We start from the raw sequence: 25,854 nt of genomic DNA, 5'->3' as shown, positions 1-25,854 counted from the left end.
ATTTTGATTCAAATTTTGGAGGAAAAGCCAAAATAATACTTCCTTTGTCCCAATTTTAATGTTCTCTACGAAAATTAGTACAATTTAAAAAAAATATTTCTATATATTAATTTTTTTATTTTCTTACACAAAATTAAAGAGATAAAAAAATGGGTATAACATTGGAGAAATTGATTTTCGTGCTTTACTTTTGTAAACAGACGCTCTATTTTGAGCATGAAGTTATTAAATTTAAAAATTATAAATAAATATTTTTTTTAATAAGGGACATAACTGTAACGCCAACTAAGTACCTTTCGATCCAAACTCACACATAAAACTATGGTAAAAAATAAGGAGAACAAGCACTGTATATGTAGAGGTGTTTTAGATTTTGAAGCTCCTCGGCCGACGTGAAGGAATCCACACCGGGTCGTTTCAAACTCTTCCCCCTCCCTTGGTAACTTGCACACCCCTGATTCGCGTCTCACATTCAACTCTCAAGCGCCCATGCCACCTTCTCCAACCTAAACCCCCATCAACAACGCCAGGTTTGCATAGAACCCTCTCTCTCTCTCTCTCTCTCTCCTATCGGCTATATATGCAAATAACACATGTAGAAACACGTTCTTTCAATTGATATTTGCTTCTTTACACTCCTCGATCAGCTTTCCCGTGATTCTTCAATGTCTCGGGCAAAATTCGGGTTATATTTGTTGTAAAAATATTGAATTTGTTTAATCCAGTTAGCGTTATTCGTTTTTGTTTCATTATTGCAAGCCTAGTTTAACTGCTATTCAATTTATACTAGAACGGTGAAGTTCTTTCTCTGGAGGTAAGAATGAATTAGACTAATTTTGTGGGTCCACGCGCGATTGTTCGTATTTTCTTTGCACAGTGATGGGTCGAAGAAAGCAACTCCGGCCGCATAGGTCAGGGGGGATAGTGGAAAAATGCGAGAGCGATGGGCGCATTTTGGACGAGCGAAATGCTTCCGAAGACTCACAAAAGGACGAGGCAGTTGATGTTGACGCTCCGTTGTTCGTTGAAGTTGATAGAAGTAGCTGGGGTTCAAACGAACACTTTGATATTTCGGAAGTTCTTTTGAAGGATTTGAATTTAAGCGGAGATTTTTCCGGTTACAAATTGAATGAGAGTTTTTACCAAGATTCAAAGTATTCTTTGAGGTTTAGATTGTGCAATGTTGGTGAGTTTGTTGTTCGTATGGGGTTTGGCCATCTGCCTGTATTGCCAGCTAGTTATATACGCTTGGAATTCATAGAAAGGCGTACGTGTGAGGACACAGTGATGGATGCTGTGATAGTGTCAGGGAGTTTTGATGGACCGGATGAAGGTGTTTCCAGTCTTGTTCACTTACTTGGTCAAAAGTTTGTGGCGTTGAGGCCAGTTGTAGGGTTTACATTTTCGGAGGAAATGGCATCTCTACCGGTGAGAGTGGAGATACTTAAGAGTGCATTTGATGCCTGTGATTCTCTTGTGGACACTGCAAGGCAGCCTTGGAAGAAAAGTATGAGGAGTGTCATGGCTTGGCTGCGCCCCGAAGTTATGACTTCAGAGGCTAGATATGGATCTAGTGAGTCAACGGAACGGGAGCTCAGTTCAGGTAATGCGATGAACAACGATTCAACAATCCCCAGGGAAAGGGCCAGGTTTGATGCTGCTGGATTTTATGAAGCCATCAAGCCATCAAAGTGAGTTTAGCGTTGTATGAATTTTGTTCTTATGTTCGTGTGAACTTCAAAGTTTGGTCGTTTAATCCTTGACTTGACATTTACAGTGATGGTGTTTATAACGTAATTCACACAGGGTGGACCCCATGTTGGAAGATAGCACACCTGACTTGCTTCCGGAGCTTAGACCATATCAACGCAGAGCAGCTTACTGGATGGTACAACGAGAAAAGGGAGATTCTGCCTGTTCAAATGAAACTGGAAGAAGTCAGTTCTTGTCTCCTCTATGTATTCCAGTGAATTTTATTGATACAAGTTCAACAATGTTCTACAATCCACTGAGGTATTATTTTATCACATTTGAAGACTTTGTTCTCTCATTTGTCTGTCAGACATCTTTTCATTAGCTTCAAACTAATGGGTGTACTAGAGGGTTTGCCTGGTTGTTAACTTCAGGACTACATAATTAGTCAAGGTGTGTGCAAGCTAGCCCAGACATCTGTTCATCAGAAAAATAAAAATAAAAATGGGCATACTGGTTTAGGGATAAGCAAATTCATTTGTGCCACTTTGCTTACTTGGGACTATGTACCTCAGTCCATGGCCTTTTTTGTTATTATGGATCTTGACAGTGGTTTTGATTGCCATTGCCATGTCTGTTTTCCTATCCAATTTCTTTTTGGCTTCTATTTATACTTTCATTAAATCCTATGTCTAATGCTTGTGTTAAGTCCTTCTATCGTCATTGCATTGAGGTTTCCATTCATCCTACCAGTCATCCATCTTGAAATTCAATTTTATATGACTATGTTTCTCTGCCGTATTTCATATGGAATACATTTTATGACAGCTTAAAGTAATGGGCAAAAAGTGATGACTTCACTCTTTTACCATTACTTTTGGAAGTATTACATAGAAAATGCAATAATGATGTTTTGAAGGGTAAAAAGGGAAAACAAAAATATGACAAGTGCAATGATGATACTCCCTCAAGAAGTTGGAATCCCCAAAAGGGATGAATAAATGGGGACGAAGGGAGTATATTTTAATGCATGATTTTTTTTTTAATACATTTGCAAAAGCTTAAAATATATGGGACTTAATGAAGAAATAGATTAGAGTATCTGCCCTCACATTGTGGTCTCCTTCCACTTACGTTTAAGACATCAAACCGAGAGTTAGGAACTTAGGATGAGAAATTACTATGTACACATTTAATCCTGTTTTTGATCAAATGTTGCAGGTTTAAGATCCTTTTTCATTGCATCTCTATTACACAAACATTGTATTCGAGAGGTCCATAGCATAGCAGATCGCGTGAACACATAATTTGATCACTAGATGCTTGATGCAGCTAAGATCACGCATATAGATGCATTTGCGGAAAATATTATACTCTGCAAATTTGCCTATAATTTTCAAAATCATATTATATTGGTCTATGTGGCTTCATTGAAGTATTGTTTTGTTTTCCATTTGAGATGGCAACCTATTGCGTCTGTTATGTACCTTTTCATAACGTTGGTTTATTGGACTGAATCTTATTTCACATGATGCTGATTTAATGTTAAAGTTTATAGCTTAGTCATTTGCTAATTGCTGCTGCTATGTCAATGCTTGGTATGGCTGTCAATCTTCTCCTTTGAAACTATATGTGGTAATCTAGCTTTGGCTTGTAAAAAAGGTACCCACTCCGAATAATATACCAATCACCAGCTTTGAGATTCACCTCTCTTCTCTTTGTCCATTGTAATGTGAATGTTTGAATATAATGAACGATCTCATTCAGTTCAGTGAGTTTATAAGTGATGGTAGGTTGTCATCAAACATCGGTTTTATTTTGGGAGCATTGTATTTATCTTTATGAATAGGTTGTTATTACTGTGAAGGGTATGAAGATAATATTGAATACTCTACTACCCTTTTAGTTTTCCCTTCTGGTCCCATCAATCTGCATGATATGTTATTTAGATTAATGGGTACTTGCTGAGGTACTTACCAAGTTGATCAAACCAGAAGCACACTGCTGATTCCATAGTGCTGTCTTTTTCAACTTATGATAGTTTTATCTCATTTGTCAGCAGAATTAAATATGCAGTTTCTCTTTCGTCATCGTATGTAATAAATTTTGATTACAATTCTTTTTTCAGTGGAAATGTTTCATTGCATCCGGAATGCCCTTCATCATATGTCTTTGGTGGTATTCTTGCTGGTAAGTCCTACTATCACCTTGCATTATGTGTTGGTGCACACAAGTCATGCATTATCAGGGCTCTGGATCCTTGAAGTTTTTTTCCTGCAATGTACCAGATAATGGTGTCCATGGTGTGAAATACGATCTTTTGGATTGTGGTATTGATGAACCAAGGAAGTTTAGGAGATGTCTCGTCTAGTTCCCTTAGGTTTTCTTTGTTATTTGTTCTTTGATTTTTTTAACCATATGGTTGGCGGGACAAGAAATGTAGTAGATAGGCCACAGTTGTGCTTCTTAAACTTTTGGCATGGCTAATTTGATAGTTCGGACTTGTGCTTATCTGTTTGAGTTTTGGTTTCTCTGGCTCTGATCATGGTGACAATCACAGATGAGATGGGATTGGGGAAAACAATTGAGCTCCTTGCTTGCATCTTTGCTCATCGGAAGTCAACATCTGAATGTGGCAATATTGATAATGTGATGGAAATTACTGAGGACCAGAAATTTATCCTGAAAAGGTTGAAAAGAGAGCGTATTGAGTGCATATGTGGAGCTGTGAGCGAAAGCTCTAGATATGAAGGCTTATGGGTGCAATGTGATATCTGTGATGCTTGGCAACATGGAGATTGTGTGGGTTATTCAACTCGAGGAAAAATTCCCAAATCCAGAGAAGACTCCAAAGGACAAGGATGTAAAGATAAACAGACCGAGAACTATCGAAAGCGCATGAGAAGGAAAAATGGTTTCAAATCAGTTGAGATGGAAGGGGATCATATCTGTCAGCTGTGCTTGGAACTTATTCAAGCCACTGATGCTCCGGTTGCTACTGGTGCAACTCTTATAGTATGTCCGTCTCCTATTTTGCCCCAATGGCATGCTGAAATTACTCGGTACAATTCTTGCCTTTGTTTCCACCATCTTTCATTTATCTGTATAGACTGCATTGTAACGACCTGTGCCAGGCATAACCCTTGGCCTAACCACGTGGCTCAAAAGGTTAAACTCAAGTTATACAGTAGTAGCTGGTCGGAATCACTTACATACCATTTCATCCTTTACCAATTTCCCGATGTGGGACTAACTTCCCATATGGGGTCTCACAGCGTTCTTTCATACTTTTGTCATATGGTTAGTTGTTCGTCTGATTTCCTCAGAAAATTAATCATAGGATTGAAACTGATAAGAGGTAGAAGTAGAACCTTAGTTGCAGGAAACGCCTAACTTGGAGGCGCTCCCACGCGAGAAACGCGAATCCCCGCTTCTCAGTCAGAAACGCGACGGGATCGCGCTCCCTTTGAGACGGGATCGCGCTCCTAAGGGAGATGGGAGCAGGACGAAGATGGAGAGAGAAGATCACAGATCTGCCATTACCGTTTCATCTTCTTCCCCTGTTTTTTCAATTTTGTAGAGAGAGAGAGAGAGAGAGAGAAGAATATGATGAGATATATTGTTGACTTTGTAAATGTTTCTTCTAAACGTGTAGGATTGTTTCATCTTCTTCCCCTGTTTTTTAGATTTTGCAGAGTGAGAGAGAGAGAGAAAGGGGAAGATGAAGAGATATAAGTGGTTCACTTTACTCCTTTACTTGTACCCCTTTCTTGTAGACGGTACATCTGTACAGTTGGAAAGTAAATTGGTGTATTGTGTACAGCTGTATAGTTGTTGGAAAGTGGGAAAGTAAATTGAAAAGTGGGAAAGTGAATTTGTTTTGGTAGTGATGAAGTGAAATTATTTTTCGACTGACTTCCCCTCTTTTTTATGGGTATGAGCCAAAATCAAGTTAACCACGAAATTTCAATTTTCTATTATATACTCATGCTTTAATATATATAAATATATACATATATATAAAAAATCAAAAAATATATATATAGCCGCTCCCAAACTAAGGAGCTTCTTGGTACCTCCGCTTCCCCGCCCCCGCTTCGTGCAACTAAGGGTAGAACACCTGGTATACGGAGAACAAAGCAACTGGGTCTATTGGTTTTGTAATATCCCTTTGATCTAAGTTTGTTCAAATATATCTCCCCAACATGGTTCCATGACACGTCATCCAGGATGGCCACTCACCAGATACTGTGAGGAGCACATGAAATAATGTATGCCTTTGCCATTTTAATGCTCCCATTTTGTTGGTAAAGCTCCACAATAAGGAAAGACATTGTAGTGCCTGTGCCATACATATTTATGAGTTGTAATGTGACAAATGTTGGAGCTGCTTAAACAATGGGATTGAGCTCAATAGATGGGGTCTATGCATCTAGATTAGGCCCAGTTGTAGGACATCCACTTAGTATGTACCTTGTACTACCATGGGTAAGTTGGTTGCGTGGTTGGAATTGAGGGTCCATTAGGGTGCTTCACTTGTTGAATATGGGTTCCTAACTTCCCCCTTTAACATCTTTCCCTCCCTTATGCTACAGTATCCCAAAAGGAAAATTTTGACAATTTTTGGATAACCAGTGACTCTATCTCTCTCACTTGTGCTCTTCAGACTTCTATTCCATGATTAACCTTTTGGACCCTATCCCTCATGCATGCTGAGGCCCAGCATTGTGGTAGGATCACATTCAAATTTCGGAATGGTGGAACAAAATAGAGTGATGCCAAGTATTTTTATTACCTGTTAATGTACATGTAACTGTTATTACTGGTTATGCTACCATTCTGTTTTATTTTTGTTCTTTTTGGTCTAACCTCCAGATTTTGCTACTTAAACTAAGTAAAAAACACTCACCCTGGATTGCTAGTAACTCATCTTCGCTTTTCCTATTGAATTCCTTGAAAACAATCACCTTGGATTGCTAGTTACTCATCTTCTCTTATAGTTGTTGCCTACTTGGCCCTTTTTTTGTTTTGTTTTTGTTTCTCAGATATAAGTTTGTTAGAGTCCTTAAGTTAGTTCTTGGGGAAGAGGTCTGGAGTTATTTTAATCCCTAACAATTCAAACCGCTGGTTGAAACTTGGAAGTTTGTTGGAAACTGTTTGTCATTCTCAGATCAGTTTGTCAACTGGCGGAAGATTGTCTGTAGAAATCCTATTGCTCCCTTGTTTTGTGATTTGCTAATATAAGTTGTATGTGAGTGTTAATAAAGAGAGGGGCACAAAAGCGAATGCAATGGCCACCACTATTGTTGCCATGGGTCAGCTTTTATAACCATTTTAGCGATTATTCAGTTGCCATCTGCTGCTAATTATTTTTTCCTTGCATCTATTTGTGGGAGGAAGAAAACTGAAGTTAAAGGACGGGTTGGCACGACGGCAAAGCACATAGAAATTGAGCATGGTAGCTTCTGCAGAATGCCAAATTTGGTGAATGCATATGCTTTAGAATAGGGCTTTGTTACTGTTTAACTGAGAGCAACTCAGTGGTTGGGAAAAGTAAGTGGAAGGCTGCTTAGTGCTTTTAGGGCTCAATAATAATCTTAGAGGTGAGACACGGTTTCAATGTCAATGAGATCAGTTCCGGGGTCCATATATACATCATTGAGTTGATTGCTTGGATTACTATAAAGTATAGGCTGTTGTGCCCATATATTCAGTAAAATTCTTTGTGTTATTTTTTATTGTTACATCAAGTTTGTAGTAATTGTGGCTTCTTAACATCTTTTTCTTAATGCTTTTCTTTCCAATCGTAGTCATACAAATCCAGGATCCTTGAAAACTTGTGTTTATGAAGGTGTTCGAAACACTTCGCTTACATATACATCACGGATAGACATTACTGAACTTCTCGGTGCTGACATCGTTTTAACAACATATGATGTGCTTAAAGAGGACTTATCACATGACGCTGATAGGCATGAAGGAGACCGTCGCATGATGAGATTTCAGAAGAGGTACCTTCCTAAATTTGGGTCCTCAATATCTGTGATAACTGATCTCTACCTTGTGCTAAAAAACGGGGTTCAAGTAGTTCTGCATCTGATGAATTGCTAATTCAAAAAACTTCTTTAGGAATGTGCTTATAAGTTAGATTACCTTATCTAGGAAATAAATGAAGACTGGAACGAAAAAATCAGCCCGAGGAGTAAGAGTCATTTTTTGTGTGTGTTTTCATACCTGATTTTTGTTGTTTCTTTCGTGGAGTTTTCCAAGAAATTAGTGATGCTTCATAAGCTTCTCTCATTCTTCTCCTGACTTGCATTTTGTTGTTGGCACTACGGTTTGAGGTTTTCCATGTCACTTGTTTTGCTGTTCCACTTCTTCCGGAATCTTTTCCTGATTTTCAACCTGAAAACCTCAATTGTGGATTCAAACTAAGTAATGCTATTTAGGTTTACACAACCATCAATTTGATCCCAGTGAAGAATGAAGATAAGATGCAAATGAAATGGAAGAAACAGGTCATTTGGTTTTTGGTCCCAAAAAGGTTGTTTTGGAACATTTTTCATGCCAAAACTTGAAAAAAATGATGTTCCTAAACTCTCTTGAGAAATTCATCTTTTGATTTTTGATTTTTTTCTTTTTGGATACACCCAGGTGCCTTCAACAGTTGAACTCATCTGAGTCAAAACTAGTAGCTTTTTTTCCCAAGACATATGGCCCTTGGTTGTTTATAAATGACCGATCGTTTTTTTAGTCTTGTGTTCCTTTTCCATTTTTTATGAGTGTCTGTGTTGCAGATACCCTGTTATCCCAACTCCCCTCACTAAAATATTCTGGTGGAGAATTTGTCTGGATGAGGCTCAAATGGTAGAAAGCAATGCTTCCTCTGCGACAGAAATGGCACTGCGGCTTCATGCTAAGTACCGGTGGTGTATTACAGGGACTCCTATACAACGCAAGCTTGACGACTTATATGGGCTCTTGAGGTTTCTTAAATCAAGTCCATTCAATGTTCTTAGGTGGTGGATTGAAGCTATACGAGATCCATACGAGGTGAAGTTCTCTATTTTGTTTTCATTCTAGTACTTCTAAGACAAGACTTTTTTTTTAATCGGCTTCTAAGATGGACTCTTTTTTTTATCGGCTTCTAAGACGGACTTTAAAGGCTTTGAATGGCAACAGAGACAAGTAACTTCTCATATATGTGAACTAGGGTTTGCCCGTGCCTGAAGGCATGGCGTAACGTGAGATCTAATTAGTAGCAATTGTGCAATTAATATTGTTTGAGAGAGAGAGGGAGAGCCGTAGGATTTATTGAGCAAATCAATGGTTAGGTTAGGATTTATAGAGAGATAAGATTCAAAAACTGTTCTCCCTTATTATGTAGATATATATGTATATAAATTGAAAGAAGGAATAGTAGCTTCTCATATGAAGGCGAATAAAAGAGTATCTGTTGCCATTAAACTAGTCAAGTTGAATTCAAATCACCTTTAACTTGATTTGTGATGGTAGGTTTTATACAACACTTTAAGATGCAACGGTGGACATGACCTCTTGTTGGCAATGTCGTGATAGTGTCTTTCTCCATTTCCAAGGACTGTGAAGTAATCAAAGAACATAGAAAAATCTCAAGTGTGGTGGGGTTTCAGGTTTCATTTACATCAGTTCGCACAATAAATACTTGCTTAGATGGAAATGGCGCAACCTATTTGGTGCAAGCATCACATGATATTGTCAAAGAGTGATCATAATTGTGCGAGTCTTACTATTTATATGGGTAGAATATCTTTTTGTTTGATATTCTTGGGTTTGAGAGATAATGTCCTGGGGCTTAGGCTGTTACTTTAAACATTTAGGGTACAGTTACCGAATATTGGTCTGAGTCTTTTGTGAGGGTTAATGAAATGACGTCTTGCCCCTCATATCTCATTTTGCTCGCTCATCTCTTCCTAAGTTCCATTCCTTTTGAGAAACTGGGGGAGGAAAAGAAAAAAATGAATAAGTGAGGAGAGAAAATAAATAGGAGAAATGAGAGTTTTGTCTGTTTCTTGTTTGGTTTTCCAAAATGGAGGAAAGCTAAGGAAGATAGTGTTATCCTTTATTTCTGTTTGGGAAAGATGGAGGAGAGGAACAAAATTAAGTTTTTCCATTTGGTTAAGAGGGGTAGGAACTATGATGCACGGACACGGATACGGGAATTCTAAAAAAATGGGAACACGGCGGGGGACATACCACGTGTATAATTATTTATTTATATAAAAAAATAAAAATTATAGTTTGACAGCCAGAATTTTTTTAAAATTACAGTTTGACCCCTAATTTTTTTAAAAAAGTTCAGTTTGGCCCCCAATTTTTTTTTAAAACAAAAAATTATAGTTTGACCCCTGTCGTGTCCCCATCATCAGTGTCCCACCGTGTCTCCGTAAAAAATTTAAATTAAATTATGGCGTGTCCTATACGTGTTTGACACTGCGATACGTTGACCTCTAGAGGTGTCGGTGCTTCATAGGGTAGGAACTATATGTCTTGAAAATGGATGGTAGGATGGGTACATACTGAAATTTCCTTTATTTTCTTCTCCCTAAAAATCACCGTATTGGACAGATTTAGATAATGGTTTTCAGATGGGGGTTTTTCCCTCTCCATTTCTTGCTCCTTGAGCCATCCAAACAAGTGATTGAGAGGAGGGGTCCTTTTTGTTTTCTGCTATCCAATTCACCCAATCCCAACTGACTCTTATTACCATCTATGTTATCTCATGACTGCAAGCCCTTTTTCTTTTCTTCTCTTTTTCTATTTCTTCCCTATTGATAGATATCACATTCTTTTGTGAAGCTAGTGTGCTTTATTTGCCTGTGTTTTTATTCAAAGGAATTGCATAACAGTTGGGGTACCCAGTTTGGGCATTTCATTAGGGAAATGGTTTTGCCTCAATTCTATATACTGTTAGTGTTTGTTGAATGTGCCGGAAGTTCTATTTTGCTTGTAAATAACTGGTTTAGAACATTGAATGACCTTCTAGTTGTTTTACTGCCAGATGTGACTGCTTATGTTCCATCATCACCCGTATATCTGTGGTGGTTGCCATGTGCAAGAGGGGGGGCCATTTTGTTTCCAAGAAATCAAGTTTGTGCAAGTGGTATTTATATGTACAATATCTACATTAGGTTTTTATTAATATCTATAGCTCTCCAGCCTTGATTTTAGTTGGTGGTTGGGGGCTATAATTGGGATAGAAAAACGCAAAAGCCTCAACGCATCAAATTCTGTGTTACCTGCATAATATTTTACAGACTGTTCACCAGCCATCAGTACCTGGCATTTTCTCTTTCCTTTTTGTCTCTTTTTTCCCTTCCCCCCAAGTTTCTTGAGAAATGTTTCTTATGTGGTTCATTTTTAGAAGTTTAGGAAGGTCTTTTGGAGATTTTAGATGTTTATGTTATGATGCCTGTTTCCTAATCTTGGACACGCTTTTCAGAGAGGAGACATTGGAGCTAGGAGATTCACGCACAATTTCTTTAAGCAAATAATGTGGCGTTCTTCAAAAGTACACATTGCTGAAGAGCTACGGCTTCCTCCCCAGGATGAGTGTCTCACTTGGCTCTCTTTCTCACCGATTGAAGAGCACTTTTACAAGAGGCAGCATGAAACTTGCGTGGACCATGCTCGTGAAGTAATTGAGAGTTTCAGAGACGACATTCTCAAACGAAAAATCACAGGTTTTTATACTCTATCTATGCAACATTAGGAAACCAACTTTTCTGTCTTACTGCTCTTTTGTTCTCTTTCTAGGTTCCGTGCCATCTGATGCTGCATCTGATCCTTTTCTCACCCATGTGGAGGCTGCAAAACTGTTAAACACACTCTTGAAGCTTCGGCAGGCCTGCTGCCATCCTCAAGTGGGAAGTTCAGGGCTGCCTTCTTTGCAACAGTCTCCCATGACCATGGAGGAGATATTATCTGTGGGTTTCTATGAATAGGTTTCGGGTAACATGACTACTTTTTCCTTGGTAATTGTTCTCCAATTGCTGATTTCTGTTAAATGGGGTCTGTACTGTAGGTTCTTGTGGGCAAGACCAAGGTAGAAGGGGAGGAAGCACTCAGGAAATCAGTTGTTGCATTGAATGGGCTGGCAGGAATTGCTATAATCAAGCAAGATTTTTCACAAGCAGTATTGCTGTACAGAGAAGCTCTAGCTTTAGCTGAGGAGCACCGTGATGATTTCCGCTTGGACGCCTTGTTAAACATTCATATTCATCACAATCTTGCTGAGATACTCCCACTGACCCCCGAATACTTTCAGCATTTGCATTCAGATGACCGGTGCCCTGAAATCGTAAAAGCTAAGTCCTCCAGGATTGATGGTGTTGAAAAATATGATGGGAAAAGAGAGAAAATAAGAGGGAAAGACTCCTCAGATATGAATGTTGACACTGATAGTTTACCCGAATTTGCTTCTGCCCCTAAAGCTAATAGATCAAAGCGTGACAAAGAATGTGATGATAACACCCACATACATTCCAGATTGTCTTGTGATCAATGTTTGAGAATGGCGTGCGAGAATCTGAAACAAAAGTTCTTATCTGTGTTCAACACGAAGCTATCCCTGGCTCAGCAAGAGTTCAGAAAGCCACATGCTCAGGTATATTTCCTCCAAATTGTTTCATAGCATGTGAGCAGTGACAAAATATTTGTTTTGGTTCTTCGGTATGGGGTAGAATATGCACGTCTCTAAGGATGCTACAACATACAAATTATTGCCTTAGTTTAAGCTTTTCTAAAATGAAAGGTATGATACATGTTGCCTCATGTAGTCACGTCGATAAAGCATCAGAAAGCAGGGTGGCGTAATCATGAGAGAGTAGGCTGCAGAAGCAGGTCACCGATGATAGCATGTGGAACAGGTCAAACTCAATATAGTTCACACTACAGACATTTCCCCTTTTAATCAGGATCTATTGTTAACAACTTTATCTCCTAGAAATTCAAGTGATGGAAGCGGGTCAGCTTTATCTTTTTTGCTCACCCTTGATTTAAGTTGCATTAGTTTTATAATGTGAATTTCATTCTTCCTTTCTCTCTTTTTTTTGTTGAAGGTTTGTAATGCATTCAGCGATAGAAAAAATCAGCACGCAGTTTGGTGGTTGGAAGCCCTTCATCTCATTGAACAGAACACTGACTCCTCAAGTGAATTGGTCACAAAGATTGGAGAAGCTGTCTCCGGTACTTTAAATGCTTCAAGGACATCAAAAATTGCACCATGGTAAGTGATAATTATGATTCTCCCCTTTTTATTACATGTGTGATGAAGTTATGTGGCTTTCCTATTTGTTGGTTTAGGTCAGCATTCTTACATGCCTACCTGAAAGCAAACTCAGTCGAATATGCAAAATTGCAAATCATGGCTTCTTCTGTTTTTGTTGAGGAAAGTGAATCACATTTTTTTGCCCCATTTATAAGTTCTTTAGTTGAGAATCCTGTATTGTTGGTTTGAGCATAGTGTTTGCCATGGATCTGCTGTAGTATATTTTGTTCGACGTTCTTTTAAGTAAGTTTATCTGAAGATTAGTGTTAATTGTGATTGCATACACAGAGTTACCTGATTCAAAATGGAACAGTAATTTTTTTTTTGCCCATATCAATCCGTTATATTAGTATGTTCAAGTAGAGTTTCTTGATGTGTGGCATTCCAAGACTTGATACTGCAATAAATGTTTGGATTGATAGAGCATTAAGCTTCATGAAATACTTTCTGCAAGCTAATTTGTTTAGCAGAGTAAAATGAAGTTCTTTTTAGAATGATGGATATTGAAGTTATGGGTGTGGAATGATGGAAGCTCGCAAGTGTCGTTGTGCAGTGTAAATGGTGCATGAGAGGAACCAGATATGGTTTGGTTTTATTGACTCAGAAAGTTAAACTTGTCTTGTCTTTGTCTTTGTCTCTCTCTCTTAATCTTTTCTGCTTTATCAATGTATCCTTTGTGCACCCTTCTTCCATTTACATGCATAATAACAATGCAAGGATTCATTGCTTCTGTCAGTAGTCAGTCAAGTTCAAACTGAGTCATGGAAATGTGATTGGGTAATTGCTTTCTTTCATTTACTGGAGTTCAATTTTGGTCTAGTAAAGAGAAAATGGCAATTTGTCGTCCATATGAGATTGATTATATAGTAGTTAGATTAACATAATAACTAGGTTTCTGCCGATCTGTTATTTAGATCCCATATGAGAATGGAGACTTGCCGTAAAACCAAAAAAGTTACTCGATTACCTTGCTAATAGCTGCTTGCTCTCTTGAGAATAGATTGGAGTCAGTCTCTCCTTCCCAACTAGATGCATACAGAAATGTGGGTCATGGGTCACCTTTTGGGAACAGTTAACTGATAATGTCTGTGGCATCAATGGTGAAGTAGGTTTTCTGAAACTAAAGTTGTACAACTAAGCTCTTATCAAATTTTACTTGAACTGTTCTTCTATTACAGGTTTCAAAGCATAACAGCTCTGAAATATTACATCCAGACTGGTTTGGATTCACTGGAAGATTCTAGGAAAACTTTACTTGAGAGACTTCTGGAAATTGATGAGACAATGGGAAATCCAAGAGAGGAGGATATTGAGCGTGTGAGATACTGTCCAAACTGCCAAGCTGATGGTGATGGTCTTGTGTGTGTTCACTGTGAACTAGATGAATTATTTCAGGTGTGATATCTGAATTCTCTTTAAACTTAATATTTTCTACACAACTGTAACTTGTTGAGGAGGAATCAGATTTTCTTATCTTTCTCAACTAGGTCTATGAGGCCAGGCTCTTTCGTCTTAGCAAAGGACACAATGGAGGGACCAATTTTACATCTGTTGAGGAGGCTGTAGACCTGCAAAAGAAGAAGTCTGCTCTGAACCGTTTCTATTGGACTTTGTCACGTGCTGATAAAAATTCAAGTTCATCGAGTGTCAACTATGAAGATAATGGTGGGAAGAGGGATGTTGGGGAAAAAGTAGTGGTAGGTCATGTCGTCTGCTTTTCTGTATTGTCAAAAGGTGCTTCAGTTTGATTAGTGCCTTTTATTCACATATCATGAAGGTACTGTTGTTTGTAACTTGTTCAGGTCCTTGGATCAGTTCGCTGTCCTGCAATGATCAATAAGAGCATAATGTAGAGTTTAGTTGAATTTATGGATAACATTAGATTTCTTTTAATTACCTGCGCAATGATTTATGTCACATTTCATAGATCATTGGTAATGGAACATTGCAATGTCAGACCATTGCTTCTTGCCATTTCGCATAACCTTGTTTGTCTCTGAGTCAGTATTTCTTCTTTCTTGCCCCTTTTCTGTCTTCTTCCTCTTAGTGATTGGGTAGATATTTCAAATTAATATGAGTGACTGCAACTCAGCAAGTTTATGTTTAGTTTATTTTCAAGTAGTGCTGGTCACCTAGTCCTACCTATTGGTGGAAGATGTCCAATCTTGAAAAAGTTAGGATGACCTCATATGGGCTGGACGAGATACTTTCCGAGCTATGTCTATAATGCCAATAAACCAGGCAGTTCACGCATCTATTACAGTTGGGATTCTTGAAATCACGCGCCAAAACATTGACAATAATCTACATTCTATTGCCAGAGTCTTCTTTACGTGGTTTTGAGGTGCCATATGAATTTTAGTGTTCCTGTTTTGGATGTTATGCACATATTCGGATATTTCTAGACTCCTAGTTGTCTATAGTAGCCAGATAATTCAAATGAGATGTAAATGGATAAAAACGCTAAATATTCCATCTTTGATCATCTGTTGGTAGGTATCAAGATCTCCCTCTGAATTGGAAGTTGCCCTTGGGATTATAAAAGGTTTCTCCAGGACTTTATTAGGTCGAGATGGAATGGTAGCAGCCTCCAAACAGCTACTTCTTCTTGAGGTATTCCAGAAAATTTCGTTTGAATATATACATCTAATTACTCCCCACAGGCATTGTATTTTTTGTTTTGCAGCAGAGGATACTACTCCTGACTCACGTTTTCTGTCAGGAGGTGTTGTGGTAGATGAAGAGAATAGTTTTCTTTCCCTCTCCACATCTAGGGATATTGGTTTGTTGTTGGATTTGAAGGCTCCAACTTGACTGAAAACAGAAGCATTAAGACAGTAGTTTGATAATTATCTTTTTACTTCCGTCGTTGTGGCATGCTACCTCCCTCTTCAAAATCGAATGAAACAATCTGTCTGACTTATAGAATTTTTACTTGGGAAAGGGAATGCGGAAAGAATATGCACAGTCAAGGTCTTTGGCAATTACTCAAGCTCAAGTTCTGCGTGCTCATGATGAAATAAAGATGGCAACCTCACGATTGCGTTTACAAGAGGATGAGGATGATAAATCTATTGATGTGTTAAGCCCAGGAGAACTGGATGCAGCTAGTGTTGAAAATTCTAGTGATAAGTTCTTAGCCTTGACTTCATTATCCCGCATAAAAGGACAACTGCGTTATCTCAAGGTACCAATAATATATCTGTTCTGTCTATTTTAAATTTTTTTATACCGTCTCTTGTTTGCTTATTGTCCTTGTTCTTGTTAATGTTTTGCAGGGTTTGGTACAATCTAAACAAAAATTGCAACTAGAGAATCCAAATGATTCATCGTTAACTGAAGTTGCAGCTGCCTCTTCCACTTCTTCTTCAGAAATGGAAAACAGTTGTGTTGTGAAAGCTGATGAAGAAGCATGCCCAGTTTGTCAAGAAAAGCTCAACAAGCAAAAGATGGTTTTTCAATGTGGGCATGTTACTTGCTGTAAATGTGAGTTCCTTGTTGCACATATCTTCATGTGATTGTTATCCACCTGCTACAAAACCCACAGAATAAATGTGAGTTCCTTGTTGCACATATCTTCATGTGATTGTTATCCACCTGCTACAAAACCTACTGTTATTCTGTTCTTCTATCACATTGGTTTAAATACTGACGGTAAATTTGGATTGATATACATGTTTTCTCTCTTTTTCTTTTTTGTTCTTATAAAACATCCTGCAAATCACAGTTTCAAAGCTTTTATTGTTGAACCCAGGTAAAACATATCTATTCTTTGACTTCATTAGCTCCCTTTCGTTCCACTTTACTGAACGGATAGGTCGTAGGCAACATACATTTGACATTACCATGTAGAACTCTTCCCTAAGACCACTGCCAAGGCCTTCGTTTCCTTTTCCCTCTATTGGTCAATGATGCAAGGAAAATCCTGATAACAACATTTGAATGGCTAAATGAATTCTGCCTCAAGGACTTGTTTGCATGATTGCATAAAAAGAGGGCGTACCCAAAGCTCCCGTAATGCGGTGTCTGGGGAAGGATTGATGTACGCAGCCTTACCCCTAGAATCAAAGCGGATGTCTCCGAGAATCGAACCCATAACCTTCAGGCCACAATGGTTTGTTTCATGATTGCATCCTTGATAGTATTCTGCAAACTTACATCTTGATTTGTAGGGATCAAGCCCGTTACACAGTGACATTATTTCTTGTAGGTTTCTTTGCAATGACAGAGGGATCACCTGTTCATCATGGAAAGACTCATGCTAAATGGGTGATGTGCCCAACATGCCGACAACATACTGACTATGGAAATATCGCTTTTGCTGATGATGGACAGAATAGATCAGATAGTTCTTTCCAGGGTCGTGAGAACTCTGAACTGGGTCATGAGAACTCTGAAGCTTCTATTACTGTTCATGGTTCGTATGGAACAAAGGTACCCTTGCTATCCAAGTCTTCATATAATCATATCTAATTTATACCGGAGTAATAACATGCTCTGCAAACCTATTAACAGAATTTCTAGTGGTAGGCTGGGAGATAATTCAAACCTGCAGTCTTCAAGTCATGGGCATGATGAGCCGACCAGTTCCACCTTTTGGATCTCTCTCTTTTTCTTTTTTTTTTGTTGATATTCATGCACTTCTTTTTTTCGACCATGCACCTTTTTCATTGACATTTTTCGGCGAACGTGTCAGTTGTCTTCATCCTTTTACTTGCGGTGAACAGTTTTGTCATCACTAGAAGAACAGTCTCATAATAATATCAAAGAAGATTAAGAAGAACAGACACATTATAAGTGCCTTTTGCCATGACAATCTGCTCGTTGTCCATACACTTCTGAAGTGTCGAAAGTTTTCATGTTTAGTAGTTACACCTACTAATTTACTTGTACATCATATTCAATCAACATTACGTGCATGAGACTACAGTTTTACTCCCATCTTTTGCATGCATGGTAAATACTTTAGTGGGCAATTTTTTTTTCCTGTGCTCTTTTTCAGTGAAGGCATTTACAGCACGAAGTTGTAAAATTTGCCATTATGCTTTTTTTCGACTGATTCGTCTTTCATGTGCTGTGGATGGGGTAATGCTAAGATTGAAGCCATTACAAGGAGAATCCGCTGGATCAGTTCTACCAATCCAGAAGCAAAACTTCTTGTGTTCTCCAGTTGGAATGATGTCCTCGATGTGTTGGAACATGCCTTCACTGCAAACGATATAAGTTATATCAGGATGAAAGGAGGCAGGTTAGTGTCAGTGCATCTAACATTTTTGTCATGCTTTTTTCCTATTTCCTGTGTAAATTAATGACATCTGGCACTGGCATGGATGCGTATTGGTGCAAGTGAAATTCTTGTATGCAGAAAAGGCCTAAGTTGGTTTGCTAAGTAGAATTAATCATCTGATTTTTATTTCAAATGTGGATTCAAAACTTCTACTTAATTGGAGCTAAGGGTATTGGCTGATTTCTAGGATTCAACTTATATAATTCGATGTTCCTAACTAATACAGTGTGCAACAGGAAAGCACAATATGCCATCAGCCTCTTCAAAGGACAGATAAGCGGCGGAAAACAAAGAGCGGAGACTAATAAGATGCAAAAAGAAACCAAATCTATTCAAGTATTACTGCTTTTAGTTCAACATGGAGCCAATGGTCTCAATCTTTTAGAGGCTCAGCATGTTATTCTTGTAGAGCCATTACTCAACCCAGCAGCAGAAGCACAAGCCATTGGCCGGGTCCACCGAATTGGACAGGAGAAGAGGACACTTGTTCATCGCTTCATAGTATGTAAATATATTTTTGTGTTATTAGATGATGATATTACTTCAGAAGCAAATGGCTGGGTCAGGAACTAGCTTTTAGGTCCTTTTAAGGTGGTTTAAGAATTTTGTCTAACAGTTGCTAAAGGTTTAAAAAAAGGAATGTTAACTTCGGAAGTGCAAATTATGATGATAAAATGATCTTGTGGAACACCGACCATTTGGGATGCATAAAGATGTTTTTGCCTCACGATTCTAGAGGTGCTAGCATTCAACCTTGTGGTGAACAGAATTGATTTTGCTTATAGACATTACCACTCAGTCACTATAAAACCTCATTTGACAGCTATTACATTAGTCTTTTATTTAAAAAAATCAATGCAGATGTATTGGTTAGGCCTATTATTTTAGAGTCATCTCCTCACAATATGAGTACTGACAAGTAGATTGACTAGATTTTGGCTTATTCATTTATCAAGAGAGTGGTTGGGTTTTTGATCTGAAGTATCCCAAACAGTGAATCATCACATTGGGGGAGGGAGCCGAGAAAATGGAGCGACTCCAGTACATACATGAGAACGAGTTTGAGGTGTCTGGAATTCAAAATTCTCTAATAAGTTGACGATGGATGTTAGGTTGGTCAAATTTTGTCCAATATACTGATAGATAATTCACCTGTCCTTTTTATGTTTGGATGGCAGGTGAAAAATACAGTTGAAGAAAGCATATATAAACTGAACAGAAGCAGGAGTACAAGTTCATTCATCAGCGGAAACAAGAAGAATCAGGATCAACCTGTTTTGACGCTTAAAGACGTAGAGTCGCTGCTATTCACAACCAAACCACCTATCGTGTCAGAAAGTGATGAGAGGCCAAGTGAAAGCCTAATGCATTTGCCACCTTCTGTGGCCGCCGTTATGGCTGCTGAGAGAAGGCTAAAGGAGCACGCAGAAAAGTCAAGTTGATCCTTGTGCTACGATTTCTGCTGCCATTTTTGTAAAGATTTCAGAGCATGTAGGGTTTCCATTTCGAATAGGAGGTTGGTCGTTGGCATGATTGAGGCAGTCATCGAAATGATTGTTAGAAATTGGAGCACATTGAACTGCAACGTTCGGCTACACTAATGGGCAATGTGGAACAAAATGTAGTTTGACTTGTACATAAGTTCAGTTCATTGGTTATTCTTCAAACTCTGTGTCTCAAATGCTATTTTTTTATTACTCATTTTTTGGGATCAATAAACCGATTCATTCTAAGTCAGTGGCATTTTTGCAATCACATTAATGGGCAATGTGGAACATAACCACAGGGTGCACTATAAAATTCTGCACTACAAGTCCCCGTTTCCTGATGATCCATGGTCTTTAAATTGGTTCCCTCGTTGAGAAGTAGTACTACTAGCAAATGCCTTAGCTGTTGTGGTCCCCATCTGCCAAACTCGTTGGACTAGGAGCTGGAACTTTCTACAGCCCACTGCTATCCGAATTATTCAGTGCTCTGGAACACCACCACATGATTCTACAGGGATCTCTACTATCACATATAGTATAGCTTTGTACCACTAATGTTCTTATTTTTTAAGTACTTACAGTATTTTTTATTTTACAAGACAGATTATTCTCTCATAATATATTATATTTAATTCAAAAAAATAAGTATATATTTATTTTTCTTAGCGGAACGAAACCTAAGCATCACCACGTAATTCTTCAATGACCTTTACCATCCACTTTCACATGATTCATATACTTAGTCCCAAGCCTCACGTAAATGCTTGGTTGCACGAGCCGCCAGATCACGATCGCATGCCGTTGCTCCAAGACCACGTAAATTCTTCAGAGTTAAGGGAGCTGCAAGCGTGCTGTCCCGGCCCCTAGGGGCCCCTGCTCCTGTCTCGTTCCAATGATCGGAAACGTTCACTTAGTAGAGCTCGTCGAGTTGAACCAATATGTAAAAAATGAACTCGATCGGATATCAATAGCTCCGTTCAGTTGCCAGGAATATTGTACGGGAAAGTTATTTTCAGGAAAAGTCAAGTAAAGTGAAGTAAAGGAAAAAGAAAATTATTTTCCTGTGAGTGTTCATTTGACAAAAGAATTTTGCAAGAATAATTAAGGTTTAGTTGTTCATTTGTCAGGAAAAAGAAACTTTCGGGAAAATTTTGTGAGTGTTCACTCATTTTCCTTTTCCCGCGCGCAAAATCCTGTGTTTTTTGCAGGATCACTTTTGTAGGAAAGTAATTCCTGCAGGAAAACTTAAAAACATGTTTCCCACTACTTTCCTGCCAACTGAACACTACAAAAATCATGGGAAAGTTGATTTTTCCATCCTTTCTTGTACTTTTCTGGCAACTGAACGGAGCCTAAGTGTCTGATCGGAACATATATAACTTGCCATAGTGGTTTTGAGTGGATTTGGTCCAGTGTTTCAAATCCATTCTTTTCAAAACAAAAAAGTTTCGATTAGACACTTAATAATATCTGATCGAGCTGATTTTTTGCATACTTGTTCAACTTGACAAGCTCTACGAAATGAACGTTTCCGATCATCAAAGCGAGACTGAAACGGGGGCCCCTCGGCCGGGACAGCAGCTCCCCCCGGTCCTCAAATTCTTCACTTCTTCCCTACAACATCAGCCATGACGCCCCCCAGACCCACAAAAAAGGCATGAACAGTGCACCGTGCAAGCACAAACAACAAGAAGAGTAAAAATAAGACTAATCGACCGATAGCGACGTGGCACGTTTGCCTCGAAGCGGTAGCCCACTTTAGTCCTCTGCACTTATCCTCCTCCCCCCTCCACTGACTTCCACGTGTCCCAATTTTCTCCACTTGGCGCAATTTTTCTACTTCTATATAGCCCAAATTGTGGACAGAAAAGGGGAAGGAAAAAAGAAATACACATTCCCAAATGGAGGCCTCTTGTCACTTTTGTCCCACCAAAGCACACAATTTCTGCTCCTCTCTCTTCTCACCGAAACCCAAATTTTCTTCAATCCCATCCCAACCAATTCACCCCCAACAGTTGAGTTTCTCGCGGCACGATTCGGGGCGGGGGCGGTCGAATCGGGGGTCACTCGCAGCGGCGATAGGCTGTGCGAAAGGGGGCGGCCCGGCGACGCAGGTGGAGAGAGAATTGGAGGAGGAGATGAAGAGTATTTCGGGGGAATTAGATGGAATTGGGGGGAGGTGGAGAGAGAAGTGTGAGGGAGGAGGAGGAGGAGGGGGAATAGGGGAGCTAATGGAGTGTTTGGAAAGGGAAGCTATTGCGGGAGAGGACGAAGGGAGAGAGCCCAATGATTATAACAGGAGGGCCATCATCTTTGACAAGAGCGCCAGAGTTTTTCAGGCTTTGAAGGAAAAAGATGCCCAGAAATCTTGATTTTCTTGGAAGATCAGAAAATCAAAAACAATACTACCATACTACTGTGTTTATTGTTGCAGCTAGCTGGTGTTCGATTTTGTTCTAGTGATCTGTAGTAAGTAGATTTGATTTTGTACCCTAATCAAGTGATCATTTTCTGTGGTTTCTTGTTGAAATAAATACTTTAGTTCACAATAGTTGAATTTGGTTCCCAGTAGGTCTATAAAATGTTCGTGTTATATCGGTATTGTTAGGAAAAGTCTACAATACACACCTCTTAAAAAGGTGTACCTACGCATCTATTTTATAGTTCATTCATAATATTTTAGCGTGTTTCGTAACTTTTATTCTAAAATACGTAACTTTTCAGCAGTACGATTCGTAACATTTTCATTATGATTCATAACATTTTAGTGTATCTCATAACCTTTATACGATTCGTAACTTTTTTGTTATACGATTCGTAACATTTTCTCTATAATTCATAACATTTTGGAGGTGCATATGATACACATCCACATAAGAGATGCGTGCTGTTATAGTATGTTTGTTCGTGTTCAATTTTTGCCATAAACCTACTAGTTATTCCCCTTTTGTTTTCGTTCCCGGCGAAAAACCAATCATCCACTTGCTATCGACTAAAGTTAACAACAAAATTTCAAAGCTTACGCGGTAGGAGGTCCCTTTGTTGTTAGTTCAACGCGCACGTTTGGACACGCAAATAAGCTGCAGTAATAACACATCTCCCTGTTTATTATCTCGAATGCTAAGCCAACCAAAATATAAAATTCCAGCCCCGCTCAGCCTCTTTTGCCATCACACATTAGTGTAGGGTCCAAAAATGCATGTGTGAACTCAACATTAATGTGTGGTGAAAGGGGGACTAGGGGTACCACGAGACGATGTCTCAAGGGCACTGCATAATCTCTCTTTTAAAGATAGATCAGCAAACTAATGATGCAATTTCATCCATCTACTCCACAGGACGGAGCCAGGAATTTCACCACGCAGAGGCGATCGTGCATGCGGGAAAAAAATATAAATACGCATGCATAATCACGTAAATACATTAAAACTCAAAATAACATAAATACATAAATCGGTTTAACTAATTGGATTGATCTTGATGTATGTGTCTTGTTTTTCTTTATTGTTCATCTTCATTCTTTTCATTCATCACAACTGGACGAATTTGGTACATGGGCTTTCATATTACTTGATTTTACCACTCAAAAATTAAAGAATTAGGAAAAGTCTGTACCAACAATTGGAGAAAGACATTTCACCAAAATTACCGAGGGTTTCCAAAATCTTTTCTCATCTGTCTCTATTTTCTTGAAATTGCCTTTGAAGTCTTAGCAATTGAGGATGTTTGTGCCAAGAGAGAGAGGGGATTTGGTGTGACATTGGTATTTTAGGGCAAAAAAAAAAAAAAACTGTAAAACACTAAATCCATCTAACGAAATGTAGAAGTTTATTACTTGAATATTCACATTATTAACCCTATAGTTTTATTTTTTGTTATATTTTAGCCCTTAGCCTTTAGTAATTAATGTTGGTATCCTCGCAGTTCAAAGGTTACATTTTTTTTTTTGTCAAAATTCTACACAGGGGCGAGTCTATATACTTTCATAGAATTTTTTTTGTTTTACATATAATAGAGTGTTTCTTTTTTCTTTTTACAGGGACAGTCGCCCCTACTTGCCCCTCCCTGGCTCCATCTGCTGCTCCAAGAATAAATCCCAAAGAGGCCCAGGCCCAGGCCCCAAGCGCAATGCTAAACACAAGCAGCAGGAAAGATAGAACTAGAACTACATTTATTCTGAGCAATTGTAATAAACTTCGTTACAGTTTCCTCATCAGCGGCTTGAGAAATACTATCGGAGAGTGCAGCCAAACGCAGCATCTTTATTGGCTGGAAATTTCAAAATACCCCCAATATTTACTCTAAATTTCAATTAGACTCCCAACTTTTTAAAAAAATCAATTTTACTCCTAACGTTATCTTCCGTTAATAAAGCGCCCCCTTTCGTCCGAATGACTAACGGATTTCATTAAATGCTCCGTTAAATAGCGTCCCGATCGAATTTCGATGATCCAAGTCACTCAATGTGATCAAAAAGTGATTTTAAGGATACTCACTAGAAATCAGCAAAAAAAAAAGACCGGGAATGGCTTGATTTGAACAGTTTTTTATTGAATTGTTCAGATGAAGCCCTTTCGGGTCATTTTTTTTGCTGATTGTTCGTGGGTAACCGTAAAATCACATTCTGATCACATTGAGCGGCTCGGATCATCGAAATTCGATCGGAATGCTATTTAATGGAGCCTTTAACAAAATTTGTTAGTCATTCGGACGAAATGGGGCGTTTTGATTAACGAAAGATAACGTTGAGAGTAAAATTGATTTTTTAAAATGGTTAGGAGTATAATTGAAATTTAGAGTAAAGGTTAAGAAGTATTTTGAAATTTTCCCTTATTCGCTCGCTGCGGCCTTCTCGAGAAATGTCTTCTTCAACCAAACCAATCAAAAGGCTGTGAAACAATTACTTACATGATAAAAATGGGAGATTTTAACATACCCTGAGGAGTACAAGGCGATGAGAAAGAAATGAACTACTTGTATATCAGTCAGAGGAGCTTTTGAAGCCATTTTAAAGTACTAATTACTAACTAAATTAATGCCCCTGTCAGGCCATACAGCGATATAGAAGCAGCACCCCAACAACAACAACGACAACAAAAAAAGGCTGTCGTTCGAACTCTTGGTCAGGTTTCGTAAAGTAAGAAAAACAAAGGCACGATGGCATACGTTGCGACTTGGCATTCATGTTAAGCCCTAATAAAGATCTTATCAGCTGATGCCTGAGTTTAGAGCCACATGCATCTTTTTAAACAAAGGAAACATAGGATTAAAAGCTAAAAAGAGCAAAGCATCAAAATCTCTCAGCATGCATGTTTAAAAAGAAAAACAAGTCGTTGTAGGAACGAAGCATCTGAAGTACTCCATTCATCAACTAACTAACTGGCAATCAGAAACAAATTGATTGTCGAAAACTATCACGTCATCCCCTCAACAGTCGATACTATCGGCTGTATATCGCATAGATACTGCATCAGAATAGGCTATCGGTTATGCATTCCAATATTCTATCCTTCACACAAGATGCTAATCTTACAGTACGCAGATGAAGTGATGAACTGGGAAAAAATGACAAGTGGGGTGGCCGAGCACGGGCTTGTAATCCGCCGAGTCTGTGGCAAGTGGGGTGGCGATGAAGAATAGGGACGGTAGCCGTGCACAAGGTTTCTGGTTGACACGAACTAGGCTCGGTCCATACCACAGTAAAGTTCTATGTTCGGCCTGCTACATATTTCTTCTTTTGTTTCTATGGACAGGTCAATGGAGTCGTGATTTGGATACTCTCTTGGTGCCACTGGCGTGAAATTAGTTACTAACTTTTGATCGAAATTGGCCTTACGGTCTTTGGCACCCAAGTGATGTGGAACTTCGCTTCACACTCTCCTTCATGCACAGCACTTGTCACGTGCAGACTATAGACGCGCACCCTACTCATCTTTGGTTTGGTACCTCTGATACCATGTTATACAATCTTGACTAGGACTCAACCCTAAAAGCTAGCTATGAAGTGAGGGTACCCTTACGTGTATATACTTCATATTACTTTGGTAACTAGGCAGTGATGTGGGCTTCTCTCCACAGAG

The 25,854-nt window shown here is 38.8% G+C and overlaps 2 protein-coding genes across 7 annotated transcripts; both read left to right on the top strand.

Moving 5' to 3' along the window:
* Window positions 1-341: 341 nt before the first annotated feature.
* On the top strand, window positions 342-20,024 carry LOC131320657 (uncharacterized). Of its 6 annotated transcripts, none has more exons than XM_058351414.1 (20): window positions 346-530; window positions 878-1,691; window positions 1,807-2,013; window positions 3,821-3,882; window positions 4,253-4,754; window positions 7,503-7,703; window positions 8,490-8,745; window positions 11,174-11,414; window positions 11,488-11,657; window positions 11,756-12,337; window positions 12,792-12,958; window positions 14,179-14,395; window positions 14,488-14,697; window positions 15,497-15,613; window positions 15,927-16,187; window positions 16,279-16,486; window positions 17,211-17,434; window positions 18,097-18,248; window positions 18,524-18,788; window positions 19,466-20,024. In XM_058351414.1, exons 2-20 carry the CDS (start codon window positions 880-882, stop codon window positions 19,727-19,729), a joined length of 5,118 nt encoding a protein of 1,705 aa, XP_058207397.1. In that variant the 5' UTR covers window positions 346-530; window positions 878-879; the 3' UTR covers window positions 19,730-20,024. The 6 variants fall into 6 exon arrangements, with proteins under 6 accessions (XP_058207403.1, XP_058207399.1, XP_058207400.1 ...); XM_058351415.1 differs by having other exon boundaries at window positions 347-530; window positions 15,945-16,187; XM_058351418.1 differs by lacking the exon at window positions 346-530 and having other exon boundaries at window positions 1,550-1,691; window positions 1,778-2,013.
* A 1,604-nt stretch (window positions 20,025-21,628) lies between these two features.
* Window positions 21,629-22,325, top strand: LOC131320655 (uncharacterized). Its single transcript, XM_058351413.1, has one exon. It carries the CDS (start codon window positions 21,676-21,678, stop codon window positions 22,144-22,146), a length of 471 nt encoding a protein of 156 aa, XP_058207396.1. The 5' UTR covers window positions 21,629-21,675; the 3' UTR covers window positions 22,147-22,325.
* Window positions 22,326-25,854: the final 3,529 nt, after the last annotated feature.

This window comes from Rhododendron vialii, chromosome 3a, assembly GCF_030253575.1.
Source record: "Rhododendron vialii isolate Sample 1 chromosome 3a, ASM3025357v1".
Taxonomy (NCBI): Eukaryota; Viridiplantae; Streptophyta; class Magnoliopsida; order Ericales; family Ericaceae; genus Rhododendron; species Rhododendron vialii.
The sequence above is the reverse complement of the archived record's forward strand: the minus strand, read 5'-3'. Positions and strand labels throughout refer to the sequence as shown.

Excerpts from the sequence above, each read along its gene's own strand:
- LOC131320657 (XM_058351414.1), top strand. The coding sequence starts at position 880 with ATGGGTCGAAGAAAGCAACTCCGGCCGCATAGGTCAGGGGGGATAGTG. Across the intron at positions 2,014-3,820 it reads ATGTTCTACAATCCACTGAG|TGGAAATGTTTCATTGCATC; the intron begins GTATTATTTTAT and ends TTCTTTTTTCAG. Across the intron at positions 15,614-15,926 it reads AACAGCTACTTCTTCTTGAG|AATTTTTACTTGGGAAAGGG; the intron begins GTATTCCAGAAA and ends TCTGACTTATAG.
- LOC131320655 (XM_058351413.1), top strand. The coding sequence starts at position 21,676 with ATGGAGGCCTCTTGTCACTTTTGTCCCACCAAAGCACACAATTTCTGC.